Raw genomic sequence first — 14,492 nt, 5'->3', positions numbered from 1 at the left:
GCAATTTTTTTTGTTTTTTTTTTCAAACTTCCGTGAGCCATTCAGGTCATATTTACTAAAGAATTAGAAACAGAAAAAAACACACTAGTGTTTTGCATTTTTAATTTCTTTTTGTGGGATTGAACAACTGCATTTACTCTTGTTACTATAGCGACAGCTGACCTTATTTTAGTTTTGTAATTTCCTGGTGATTTTGCTAAAATAATAATGTCTTTTTCCAATGCTAAATTTATAATGATTATTATAACATGAAATTCAGATGTTCCATGGGATTCTACTTAGCTACAGTTTATCTTGTTTTGTATTGATATATGTGCATTCAGAAGAAAATCTGTATGTTGTATAATAAAAATAGTATTTAACTTTATAGCTCGTGATCTCACACTGGTGCAAATCAGAAGGAACTGGCGAAATCAGTCATCATAGCTCATTTGACTTCAGTGAGGCAATGCTCATTTACACTGGCTGAGATTCTTGCCTAATGGGTTTACACCAGTGTAAAACTGGTTTAAATGGGAGGAGAATCAGGCCAGTAGGGTTCCATCCTGCTTTCCTTGCACACTATAAAACCTGATTGGAATTCTGTGTACAAGAAACGTTCATAATGTATAAACGAAGATGTACAGCAAGACCCAGTCAATGGGATTTAAAAGGAGAATTCCTGCAGCATTTCTCCACCATGTTATAAAGTGAGCTTTTCTTCTTCTTCAGTCTGTGTTTTGGGATGAACAATGCTTTAGTTAAGCAGACTTCATTTTCATAGAACAGTTTGCAGAGGCTCTCCGAAGAAACTTGAACATACAGATGTCCTTTGACGCAGTCTGTTAAGGAGTCACTGCTATAACTACTGATTCATAAAAGTCCAGCTACATCTCAGGCCTGATATACATTAGAAAATTAGATTGGTTTAACTATGTAAAATCCCTGTGTAGACAGCGCTAAATTGACAGAGCAATTCTTCTTTCGACCTAGCTACCGCCTCTCAGGGAGATGGATTATCTACTCCAATGGGAGAACCCCTCCTTTCAGCGTAGGTAGTGTCTACACTGAAGCACTACAGTGGGGCAGCTGCAACAGCGCAGTTGTGCCTTTGTAGCATTTTAAGTGTTGACAAACCCTCAGAAATGTGTGAAATCTGCAGTATATTTCTAAGCACCCAGAGAGAGGAAATGGTTATGGCACTCAATACCTGTTTGTTTTTTTCTTGATATTAAATATCCATAGTCAGTTATAACACAGATGGGATCTCATTCTTGTCTCCTCTGCCACTTACTACTTAATTTTACTTGAGTTAGTCTGTCTTCAGCTTTGCCTGTAAATTCGCTTGAGCTGCATGGCCAATTAATAACCACTGTGCATGTTTGCTGTGTGTGCCAAACTGTTGCCCTTCTCTTCGCTCTGAGTCAGAACATTTGACATGTCCTTGGTTTTCAAAGCCTATCACCTCCGCCGTGAAGAGACAGATTGGTTTGACAAGCCCAGGGAGTCTCGTCTGGAGAATGGACATGGCTTTGACAGAAAACTGCAAGAGAAGTTGTCCCACTCCAGACCACCAAGTCAACATCAAGATCAAGTAAGATGTGTCTATAGTTTTGTGGATATTCTGTAGAAAGCTTGTTAAATCATACTATCCTGTAACATGTGGACCAGTAGATTTATCAAAATCCAGCTACATTTTAAGCAGCTTAGGAGACCATCAGTATTATTTATGATCCCTATTCTTTAGGATTAGTTTTGTCCTTAAACAGTTTTTGGGTAGAATTAACCTGCTCACCTGGAATTACATAGGCAGCGGATACACCCACACAGAATGATTCAGTCTAGTCCAGTTTTACTTTGGACATTGACATTAATCCAACCTGATTTAAGACTCTGCTTTTTAATGTTCTTAGGAACAGGGCTGGATTTACTTTGAGGTGTTGTTATGAATGGAACTGAATTCTGTTATGTTACATGTGTGTAATCCCTGTAGATCAATGATGAATCACTGAACAAATCAATGGGATTGCACACAGGTAACAAGTAAGAATTTGGCCTGTTCATTATACTGAGATATAAGAAAAACACATTGATCAAAGTGTTTTAAACTTGCTCACTTTGCGGTCTAGTTCGCCTTCATATATCCCATTAGCATCACTGAGGTTTAAACATGTCATCAGTAGATCCCTATATGTTTCACTTGCTACTTTGACTATCATACACACTTATTCAGATTCTATCCTGGCTCCAGTGGTGTGACATGGGTGCAGATGAAGGCAGAATTACAAACAAACTAGCCACATACAAATTAACACATGAGTTAATATGCCACTGTTAATTCGTTAGATAATATATAAAGGGCATGTTCTGCTATCCTCCCACCTACAGAACTCCTGTCTAGGTCAGTGAGAGTTTTAGATGCAGTTTGATGGCAGAATGGCTCTTCATGAGTAAATTTAGGTATTAATTCAATCACTTCATATAAATAAAGGACACTACATATGTTTTTCTCTTTTGCCTATTCTCCAGCCTAGAGTTTGCCCAGTCCAGACTACATTTTGCTGAAGCCTTAAAATTTCACCTGTTCTGCTGGAAGAAAGGGTCTTTTTTTTATAGGACATTAATGTTATTCAGTAGAATTCACTCTGCAGGCCAGATCTGCTGCAGGACAATTGGAATTTTAAGGCTCCAGATCTGTAAATAGCATTGACCAAAATATATACCTATCTCCTATAATCCCATTGAGAAACATGGGTTATTTTGGAATATATATGACTGTGTTTAGCGATTGCAGCATCCCAATGTCAATTTAGATTTTCTCTGTCACACACACACACACACACATTTGTAGAATTGTTTCTGTCCAGGACAAGAGTTAACATTATTTTGGACTCTCCTTCATAGGCAAGGGTGGAAGATATGCCTAATGTTTAAAAACCTATAGCGTTTATACTTTTGAGAAGACCCATAGGGTTGTTAATCGCAACAGTGGCCAGGTCTCATAAAGTCTAAAGCCAGATGGGACCATCATGATCATCTAGTCTGACCTCCTGCACATCACAGGCCACAGAATCTCACCCACCGACTCCTGTAATAGACCCATAACCTCTGGCTGAGTTACTGAAGTTTTCAAATCTTGATTTAAAAGACTTTAATTACAGAGAATCCACTGTTTACTGTAGTTCAAACCAGCAAGTGATCCACTCCCTACACTGCTGAGGAGGATGAAAAAAACCCAGGGTCTCTGCCAGTCTGACCTGGGGGAAAATTCTGTCCCAATCTCCAAAATGGTGATCAGTTAGACCCTGAGCAGGTGGGTGAGAGCCACAGCCAGACACTTGGGAAACAATTAACTGAAATAACTCTAAGTCCTCCCATCTAGTGTCCCATCTCCAGTTGTTGGAGATATTAGCTAATAGGAGTTGTGGATGGGCCATATCCCATTGTAAGCAATCTCATCATACCACCCCCTCCATAATCTTATCCTTGGTTTTTCATCTCATATAAGATACAGGATACTAGAGCTGGTCCAAAAATTGTCAAAATTTTATTTTGGAATTTTTTGGTGGAAAATGCCTTTAAAAAAAAGTAAAAAGAAAAAAAAATGGCCAAAAATATTTGTAAAAAGAAAAGGAGTACTTGTGGCACCTTAGAGACTAACAAATTTATTTGAGCATAAGCTTTCATGAACGAAAGCTTATGCTCAAATAAATTTGTTAGTCTCTAAGGTGCCACAAGTACTCCTTTTCTTTTTACGAATACAGACTAACATGGCTGCTACTCTGAAAAATATTTGTGTTTTCAGTTTATAATGGAAAATTGAAATTTTCTGCTAAAAATTTAGATGAAAATGAGATTTTAGTTTCTGTCATAATTTTCTGTAGAGCTATGTACCTCTTCTTCCCCCCAAAATTCTGACCAGCTCTACAAGGCACCTTCATCAACATGCTGTCCCTTAACCAGAGATTAAAGGAAGGATAATTATCAAGTCAGATTCTGCAGGGATTGGTCCTGGATCTGGTTTTGTTCAACATCTTCATCAATGATCTAGATAATGGCATAGAAAGTACACTTTTAAAGTTTGCGGGTGATACCAAACTGGGAGGGGTTGCAAGTGCTTTGGAGGATAGGATTAAAATTCAAAATGATCTGGGAACCTGGAGAAATGGTCTGAAGTAAACAGGATAAAATTCAATAAGGACAAATGCAAAGTAGCCCACTTAGGAAGGATCAATCACTTTCATACATAGAAAAATGAAAATGACTGCCTAGGAAGGAGTACTGCAAAAAGGGATCTTGGAGTTATAGTGGATCACAAGCTAAATATGAGTCAACAGTGTGACACTGTTGCCACACACACACACAAAAGCAAACATCATTCTGGGTTGTATGCAGGAGTGTTGTAAGCAAGAAATGAGTAGTAATTCTTCCACTCTACTCTGCGCTGATAAGGCCTCAGTTTGAGTACTGGATCCAGTTCTGGGTGCCACATTTTAGGAAAGATGTGGATAAATGTGGAGACAATCCAGAGGAGAGCCACAAAAATGATGAAAGGTCTAGAACACAGGATCTGTGAGGGAAGATTGAAAAAATTGGGTTTGTTTAGTCTGAAGAAGAGAAGACAGAGGGGGGACATAACAGTTTTCAAGTACATAAAAGGCTGTTACAAGGGGAGTGTGAAACCTTTGTCCTACTTAATCTCTGAGGATAGGACAAGAAGCAATGGTCTTAAATAAAGGGTGGTTTAGGTTGGACATTAGGAAAAACTTCCTGTCAGGCTAGTTAAGAACCGTAACAAATTGCCTAGGGAGGTTGTGGAATCTCCATCATTGGAGATTTTTAAGAACAGATTAGACAAACACCTGTCATGAATGGTCTAGTTATTACATCATCCTGCCTTAAATGCACAGGACTGGACTAGGTGACCAATTGAGGTCCCTTCCAGTGCTATACTTCTATGATTCTATGATGCAACAGGGAGCTAAAGCACAAGGAGAGCACCCCTCCTCTCACTGATTTACAGGAGGAAAGCACTCCCACAGCTCTCTACAGAGGGAGTGAAAGCTCCCTGCAAATGTGGGGAGCAGAGGGACAGGATGTGGGGCGTGAGTGGAGGCACTGAGACTTGGCTGGTAAGGAAGCCGCTGGCTCCAGTCTGGGAAAAAAGGAGCCAGGGGTTCCTATCTCCTCCCCTCCAGTCTATTCCAGCCATTTGGGGATCCTGCTCCCCAGCCACATCCCTACCCCCACAGTGCACTCCAGCTCCTCTGCGTCCCACTCTCACCTCTGCCACCCCACTGCCCACCCTGAGCATGTGCAAGTTTACTAGGGGGCAGAGCCCCCACAATATATGTATTGCATGGACACTAGTCCTTCCCCCCTCACTCCTGGCCCCTGTTTCCATCACCCCTGACCCTCTCTCCGTCTAGGCTGGTGTGTGGAGAGACCTCCTCCTCCTGTTTCAATCTCCTTTACTCATTATCCCCTGCTGGGACATTGTTTCAGTACTGATGCAGGAGGGGATCACCTGTTGCCTCTACAACTCTGCATCCTGTAGCACGGGAAGTGTTTCTCAGAGATCTTCGGTCCCAGATGCCTTCTGCAAGCAGTCACACAAATAGAATCTCATTGGACAAATATTCATGGGAAGAGAAAAGGAAGAAAAGTGCAACCACAGCTGAAGAGAATTCAGTTTTAAATTGGTGTGAATGTTTGTGGAACTCTCTTTTTTACAATAAGTGCTAGGTAGATTATTTGTTTGCTTTGGTTACATTTGGTTACCATTTCTCTCTTTTGTCAATTTAAATTCAGGCCAAGATTTTCAAAAAATGGCTAGTGACTTCAGCTGCCTAACTTGACATTTTTAAGAGTCTGATTTTCACAAAGAGCTGAACACCCACCCTCTGAAAATCAGGCCCTTTAAAGATTTCGCACTGATCTCAAACTGGCAGTATGGATGTTTGCAAAAGCTGTGGTAGCCTGCTTGTACCCAAGTCAATGAGTGAGAAACTTCTGGCTTCACTCATCCAGTACAAATCCTCATTCTCTTCTTTCTATCTTAAAAAAAATGCAAATATTTTACAATCCCACCTACCATACTAAAATACTGTAAGTGTCCTGCTTTGTGTCTATGTGTGACTTTTACTACATGGAATCACATAACTAACAGCTAACAGAGATTCCCCTTTAGCACGGCCCGGTGCTTTTGGAGCAGGAATTTTGTGCAGTCTAGTGTCATCCTAAAAGTCATCAGTTGCCATGGATTTGTTATGATATGGCACAGTGGATTAATCTGATACTATTCTAGTAATATTACAGTACATCAGTTTCCACAGCAACATTCCTGGTGTTACTTAACATTCTTAAACATAATGAAATTACAGTGCAGCTTAGGATCATAACAGCTAGTGTCTCCCAGTACAGAAATCTGGGCTGCTTACCTGACGATGGCAAATGTACTATTTAAATCCACTGAGTATTTGACCGACAGCATCACCTTGATTTCTCTCATTGATCCCTCCAGTCCCACGCTCTGCAGCAGCAGCCTGCTGAGTCTCTGCCAGTGGACTAGAAACTTCAGCCAAACACAAGGTCCAAGCTCCTCTTACTATTGTTTATCATGCATTATTTATATAGCTCCAAAAAGTGTGCTAGGTGTAAGAAGACAAGCCCCTAGCAGGCAGCTGCTCTTAAAGTGATGATAGCAGGTTAATTCCTGATCCAAAGCCTGTTGAATTCAAAAGAAATCCTCCCATTAACTTCAATGGGCTTTGGATACATCATGGAGTTTAGCACATAGATAATTTAGAAAAGCACATAGGCAAGAGAACAGATCATGAAGGTTGAGAAGATAGGAAAAGGAGGAGGTAGAAACAATAGGAAAATATGGGAAGGGAATACAGCCACAGCAATGGAAAGAACTGTTGTCCTGGAGAAAGTCCTATTGTTTCCTGTATTTGTTGTTAGTTCTCTCTCTGTCTCTGTTTTAATTATTAGGTTGCCAAAGCTGGCACTAATAGCACCAGCGTTGCTTATGGGTGCACAGCAAGGCAAATGCAATGAGTTTTGAAGAAGCAATTTGAAGGGGGAGGTTACTTTGTGCTCTGGGAGAGGGAGGACCAGCTAAAGAGTGTGGGGGCAGGGAGGAGAGAGAGGGGAGTAAAAGAGTAGGCAGCCTGTAAAAAGCCACAGAATAATGACTGGAGAAGACAAAAAAGGATGGGTTAAGGCAAGAAAAGTAGGTAAAGGATGGAGAATTTGAGAATAGAACTTTCCCATTCCAGAACTGGTCTTTGTAAACCCAAAATGAAGCCCAAAACAACAATGAAACAACAGCAAAAGTTTGTGCCATCATGGTTTCTGTCAGCAAGTCTTTCCACAGCTACGAAGGCTGATACAGGAAAAGAATGATGCAGTCAGATTTTCATTTTGGACACACATGCAAACATAAACATGTGCAAACACATTCCACCCACCCCACTCCTAATATATCACTGATAGTCAAACGGTAATAAAAAGTTCTAGTCTCCAAAATTGCCGTGATAATCACTTGGGGATAGGCTTTTCTCCTCATATACTTTCTGGTCAGGTCAGAAAGATGAGGATGGTTTTCCTCGCTGCATTTTGGCATTTCACTCATGCTGGAATAAAAACATAAGCATGGCCATACTGTATCAGACCAATGGTCCTTTTAGCCCAGTATCCTGTCTTCCAACAGTGGCCAGTACAAGATGTTTCAGAGGGAAGGAACAGAACAGAGCAAGTGTCAAGTGATCCATCACCTCTCATCCAGTCCCACCTTCCAGCAGTCAGAGGTTTAGGGACACACAGGGCATAGGATTGCATCCCTGACTGTCTTGATTAATAGCCATTGTTGGACCTATCCTCTATGAACTTCTCTCTCTTTTTTTTTTTGAATGAAGTTATAGTTTGGGCCTTCACAACATCCCCCTGTCAACAAGTTCCACAAGTAGATTGTGCGTTGTGTGAAGAAGTGCTTCATTATGTTTATTTTTAAGCTGCTGCCTCTTAATTTCATTATGTGAACCCTGGTTCTTGTGTTACATGAAGGGTAAATAACATTTCCTTATTCACTTACTCCACATCCTTCATGATTTTATAGACCTCCGTCATATCTCCCCTTAGTCGTCTCTTTTCTAAACTGGCCAGTCCCAGTGTTTAATCTCTTCTTATATGGAAGCTGTTCCATGTCCCTAATCATTTTTGTTGCCCTTCTCTGTACCTTTTCCGATTCTAATATAGTTTTTTGAGATGGGGCCACCTGAACGGCATGCAGTATTCAAAGTGTGGCATGCCATGGATTTATACAGTGGCATTGTGATATTTTTTGTCTATCCCTTTTCTAATGGTTCCTGATAGTGGTGAATATTGAGCAGATGTTTCCAGAGAGCCATACATGATTACTCCAAGATTTCTTTGATTGGTAACAGCTAATTTAGACCCCATCATTTTGTGCTTAGTTGTATGTAAAATGCAGAATGGCTGAGGTGTTGGAGTTCAGTTAAAGGTTAGAGTGATGTTTCAGGTAAATTATTTTGTCTGAGCTGATCCCCCATTTCTAGTACATCTATTTATTGAAACCCCTTAAAATGATAAATATGTTAAATGCATCTGAGAAAGTAATGAGAAATCAGTTATCTAAGCACTCAAAGTCACATTAGAAGGGAGGCAGTGCTCTGTAGTACCATGCAAAAGACATTTCAAATGTTGACCTCCCACTTCCCACGTGATACCAGCACTTCAAAGGCCATTAGTTCAGCCCCCTCGGGAATATCTGTTGTATGTTGCTCCATGGGCTAATCCAACTCCCTTAGAAGACAATGAAATACACATCTTGATTTAAATGACTGTTGCATCAAATGCTTTTGGAGCAGAATTGCTGGGCTCAGAGATGTCCAGCCTTCTTCACCTGAAAGAATGGTGGCTCTGACATGGGCCCTCAAGTGTGAAGGGATTATGATATTGGTGATAGCAGGCTCCATGAGACACACAAAATAGGCAATGCTTGTTCCACAGTGATAGCTACTGCTTAATTTAGACTCAAGAAATGTCACCTTTTTGGAGGTAAATTGCCCTTGAATTTCTTTCTTTTAAAATTGCCTGGAAATCTGATGACAAATTTACCACAATAAATTTTAAAATCTCATCATCAACCCACCATTAGATGAATCATCAGCAACCACTTCATTACAGGTCAAGATATTTCCTTTACGTTATTTGGCAAACAATTACTGATCTTTTCCATCACCCAGCTCTATTGTATATGCTGAAAGGATGGAGAATAATAACATGTTGACATTTCCTCACTGATGACTACTTAGTGATATTTTTTACCCTTACCTGGGCTGCTCTCATGAATGGGACAGGAGACTTTGTGAACTTGTATTCTTGGAGTTCTTTCCAATTCTGCCTTTGTAAAACTTTCACATCAGGCAGGTCCTCGTAAAGTGACAATAGCAGTTTAAGGCCTTTTCTGAAATCTATTGAAGTCAAAGGAGGCACATGGCTGTTTGCATGGAGAACCTATGACTGGTCTTCTGTAGTCTCTTGATATTGTGGCTTCTGCCATATAAAGCCCCTGAATCCCCACTCAGAGGTTTCACATCACAGAGGGAGAAAAGAGAGTAAAATAATGTAGATAGGGCCAGAGTTAACTTACCTGTTAAAGTCCCAGATAGATGCTTTTGCAGGGTTAGACAAAACCCTAAGGTACAGTAAAACCTCAGGGTTACAACACCAGAGTTACGAATGATCGGTCAAACAAACACCTCATTTGGAACCGGAAGTACACAATCAGGCACAGCGGAGACAAAAAAAAAAAAAAGCAAATAAAATACAGAACTGTGTTAAACATAAACTACTAAAAAAATAAAGACAAAGTTTAAAAAAATATTTGACAAGGTAAGGAAACTGTTTTTGTGCTTGTTTCATTTAAAGTAAGATGGCTACAAGACTCATTCTCCTTCTGCATAGAAAAGTTTAAAGGTTATACTAAGTCAATGTTCAGTTGTAAACTTTTGAAAGAACAACCATAATGTTTTGTTCAGAGATACGAACACTTCAGAGTTACGAACAATCTCCATTCCCGAATGTTCTAGTGTTCTACTTAGGAGTAAGAGGTGTTCTAGAAATGGCATGCTGCCTGAGCTACTTCTCCCACATCTGACCGGTGAGATGAAGCTGATGTGACCTTTAGTTTGCCGTTGGCCTGATCCTGTACACGTGACTCAGACAGAACTTCTGTTGAAGGCAATGGTTCTTAATAGAGGAGGGGGTCAACAGAACTAATCACAATTATACTCATTGAGCACAAAGACTATGCAAGCTTAGAGCTGCTGGCCTTCCTGAAGTGGATGGAGCAAAATAGGGGCCATGATCCTGGTCCCATTCTGCATTATCCAATGGAGATGGCTCTGCACAGAATGGCACTTGTGCCCTTTCAAAGAGTGTTGCAATGGCAGCATTCCTACTGTGAGCTCCTACCTCTGCACTGCATCAAAGAAGACCATTGGCTTATGTGTCACTGTCAGGCTTTGGGAATCATGGCAGCAGGATCTGGCCCAAACTTTCAGGTTAGGGAAGAGGTGTGATGTCATTAAAAAGTGAGCTCACCGAAGCTTTACAGGACTGATCTAAAGCCCATTGATTTCAATGGAAAGACTCTCAAAGACTTTAGATGAGGCCCCCAGGGCAGAATTACTGGATATGCAGCACTAAGGAGAGAAACTCCAGTTGACTGTCCTGTCCTCTGCACTATAGAATCTCAGGATTCTTGTGTCTCCCACTAAACCTAATTTTCATACAGAGAAGTGCCTGGGCATAATATGTCACTGTGGAAAAAAAAGAGGTCATAACTAAAATGATTTCCCATGTCACAATTCAAAAGAGCCCCAGCAAATTTATCCACTATTCCCAGCTGTTTAACAACATAAAGATGATTCACTCTTCAGAGAGACTTCAGCTGACTAATAACATGAAATGTGTGACCAGTGCCACGGGGTCTGGAGGGAACACATCACTCTCACTTAGTTTTGTATTTAACTCACTGGGTTACAAACCATGGGGGCCTGCTGAGTAATCTGCTGAAAAATGTGACCCAAGTCCAATGTCTGCTTAAAATATGAGGGTTGTGCATTGGAGTGCACACTGTAAGGGTGAAATTAAACTGTGGAGGCCACTGCAGTGTCAGCCGTGAACTGGGAGGATTTTGAGTGGAGTGGACTGCACCTCCTTGAATGCTGTGAAAAGGGTCTTTGTAGCTGTTGTGTTGATCCATTGGTACCAATACCCCATCTGGCTGGCACAGGGGGGCTGCAGGTTCAGCCCTGTGACCTAGTTCTAGGTTTGGAGGGTGCAGATTTCCTCCACACATGCACTCCATTCGTATAAACATCCAGCTTCTCCTCTCACATTGGCCAGATTTACACTGGCATGTGGAGTCATGCGTTATTTATGCCAGAGTAACTGAGAGGCAAATCAGATCAAATCAGATCTCAAGTTGCAGTGGGGGAGGTTTAGATTGGATATTAGGAAAAACTTTTTCACTAAGAGGGTGGTGAAACACTGGAATGCGTTACCTAGGGAGGTGGTAGAATCTCCTTCCTTAGAGGTTTTTAAGGTCAGGCTTGACAAAGCCCTGGCTGGGATGATTTAACTGGGAATTGGTCCTGCTTCGAGCAGGGGGTTGGACTAGATGACCTTCTGGGGTCCCTTCCAACCCTTATATTCTATGATTCTATGATTCTATGATTCTATCTGAAGCCCCAATATTCAGGCTTTATGCAGGTGGAATGGAGTTCACCCTAAATGAATTACCAGGAACAGAATGTGTGAACAAATGGCAATCTTACCATGCTTGTGTTCTACATTGTCTGTTTGTAATAGATGAATATACTTTATAGAAATGCACATGAACGACTGATTGATGTAAAAACACCCCCAATGATCAGAGATGACATAACCATTCCCACTAGCATTACCTATTTTCAGTAGCATCTTTTGCCATTCATTTTTCTGCCTCTTTCCTCTCAGCTCTGACACACTGTTCTGCAGCTAACAGCCTAATATAATCTTCAGTTTAAGCACTCTTTCCCAGCAACAATAAAGGAGACTATGAAGACGTGGATGCCAATAAACTCTGATACTTTTATTCATAAGCATATTTATTACCAAGCTTTACACTGATCATAAAAGTCTGGAAGTGGAAGTAATGAGAGAACAACAGACTAATGCGAGTGCCGATCTATTTTCTCTGATATGCCAGTCAGTGAAACATGAAATACGGTGGTGTATATTTTTGGGATTATTATATATCCAAAAAATGAAGATAAAAAATAATACATTGGAATTTGCAATTTATAGGCCAGAACTTCACCTGTGATAAATTGACATAACTCTGTTGATAAAAATGGAGCTATGTTGATTTATCCCATCTAAAGATCTGGCCCAATGTGCTTATAGAACTTCTTTGACAATTATTTTACCTTAATTTTTTTTAATACTCCAGTAGATATATACCTATAAAAATGATTCAGTGTAGCATTCAGACAATATAATTGCAGTTAACCAACTTCTGTAAGATTTCAAATAGATTATTTTAATAATAATGTTACTTGCTATATTTTGCTAATAATGTTAATTAGAACCAAGATTCGGATCACTTGTGTTCATTAAAATCCCATACTACTTTGAACAACAGTAGACAATGTAAGTAAGTAGATTCTGCATACAGTCCCTGCAGTCAGTTTTGACTTGTTCTGTAGTGCTCATGTGCATTGTTAAACTCATGGGATACCCCTTAATTAGCTTTTATTTAAAACTGCAGTTTCACAGCTGATTTCATGAGGCAAAACAGGATAAAGTAACTTGTGCAAGACTGTACCCACTGAAATCACAGGTAATTTGGTTACTGACTTCAATGGGGACAGTAGTTCAATTTTGTAGAGCTAGCACAGTCTAAACTAGGATAGGAGGTATGATCTAGTTTTCCTTCTTACCTCTGCTACTGACCTGTGTGAATTTAGGCATGTAACATCACCTCTCTGTTTCGCCTCCCACCTTGTGTGTGTTGTGTATTTATATTATAAACTCTTTGGGGCAAGGACTGCGTTGGTAAAGTATCTAATACAATGGCTGTTGAAGCCTCTACATGCTACTTTAATCAAGGACCTTTCTAGTACTCATTTGTGTAGGCTATAAAACTTGCCCTTTCCAATTTGTACGAACAAGGCTCACATTTAAAATGTCTTCTAGTTTAAATGATTCTACTAATTTGAGAGAGATTCTTTATACTTAATATGAGGTATACTAACAGAACCAATAATATCCTCAAGGCACTTCTGAAGGGTGACCGCTGTAGATGGATATAATAAATGAGTAAATATGAAAATAGAATAGCAATTTACCTCAGAAATCTTCAAAAGAAATCAAGATGAACTCCCATTGCACATAATTTCAGTTTGATCATAATCACTAACTGAAGCAAGACAAAAGAGGATTGTTGTGACTCGACCAGCAAATTAAATCAGTGGCAGTGAGGTCCCGTGGAGAAGGCACCAATAGTTTATTGTTATTAAATAAACTACTGAAAACTGCATTACTGCTTGTATGCTGACCCATTGTGATATGATCATCTGTTTTTAAAAGTCTTGTCTAACAGAAGAATATGTGAGCCCGGCAGGAAATTCATTGCAAACAGATTTGTCATTTTGAGAGACAGCTGCAAAATAGTTTCCTAACTCTATCTTTTATACCTAAGCTCACAAGGAAGTGTCTTAAACTCCACATGTGCAATTGGTCATCATAGAAAATAAAAGGCAGGGAGATTGTGGATTCTGTTCTAACACTGAAAGATGAAAGTGGGGGACAAATTGGGGTGAAAGTTTCATAGGCATAGTTGTGCATCAGTCTTTCAACATAGGCCCTTTCTGCAGGGACAGACAGAAAGCATCTGTAACCCTCTGGTCAGTATATGTTTCATGTCCCTCCCAATGCCTTGTCCAGAGGGGCTGTATAGCACTGTAGCACAAGTTGTAGAGACTCATGCTTTCAGCTCCAGAGATCCATGCTGTCTGCCAAAATGGCGGCTGTCACACATCTTCATATAAATGATATTCCTAAAAGTTTTAGGCTGGGATTTTCAAAGGAACTTTAAATCTTGACAGTCAATGGGAGTTGGGCATCTTTCTTTGAAAACACCAACCTTAAAGGATTAACGAATGGAATTAAAAAAGAAGTCTGAGGTTCAGGCAAGAGAGGAAATAAAATATGTGCTTATAGATGAGACTGAAAAAGAGTAAGAGCCCCTATCTGACTATATAACTTGTGCTTTGTTTATTGTGCTATGGTGAGGGGTACGTTAGCAATGCCTAAGATGGGGAGAGATTCATTCAGAATGTGTATTTTTGGTGAGACCAAAGCAATACTTCATGGAGCTTTATACATATATCCACACCTTCATCTTAGGCCTGTTTGCATTCCAACTCTCTCCTTAT

At 40.1% G+C, this 14,492-nt stretch overlaps 1 protein-coding gene across 5 annotated transcripts in view; it reads left to right on the top strand.

The window, feature by feature from the left end:
- Positions 1–14,492, top strand: part of PCLO (piccolo presynaptic cytomatrix protein) — a 537,772-nt gene that overhangs the window by 341,735 nt on the left and 181,545 nt on the right. For all 5 annotated transcript variants that reach the window (XM_048836504.2, XM_048836503.2, XM_048836502.2 and 2 more), the window contains exon 8: positions 1,437–1,573. In XM_048836504.2, the coding sequence (XP_048692461.2) occupies positions 1,437–1,573 (137 nt within the window). The remainder of the gene's footprint in view (positions 1–1,436; positions 1,574–14,492) is intronic.

Source organism: Caretta caretta, chromosome 1, assembly GCF_965140235.1.
Source record: "Caretta caretta isolate rCarCar2 chromosome 1, rCarCar1.hap1, whole genome shotgun sequence".
NCBI lineage: Eukaryota > Metazoa > Chordata > Testudines > Cheloniidae > Caretta > Caretta caretta.
Note: the sequence above shows the minus strand (reverse complement) of the source record. Positions and strands in the feature narration are given on the sequence as shown.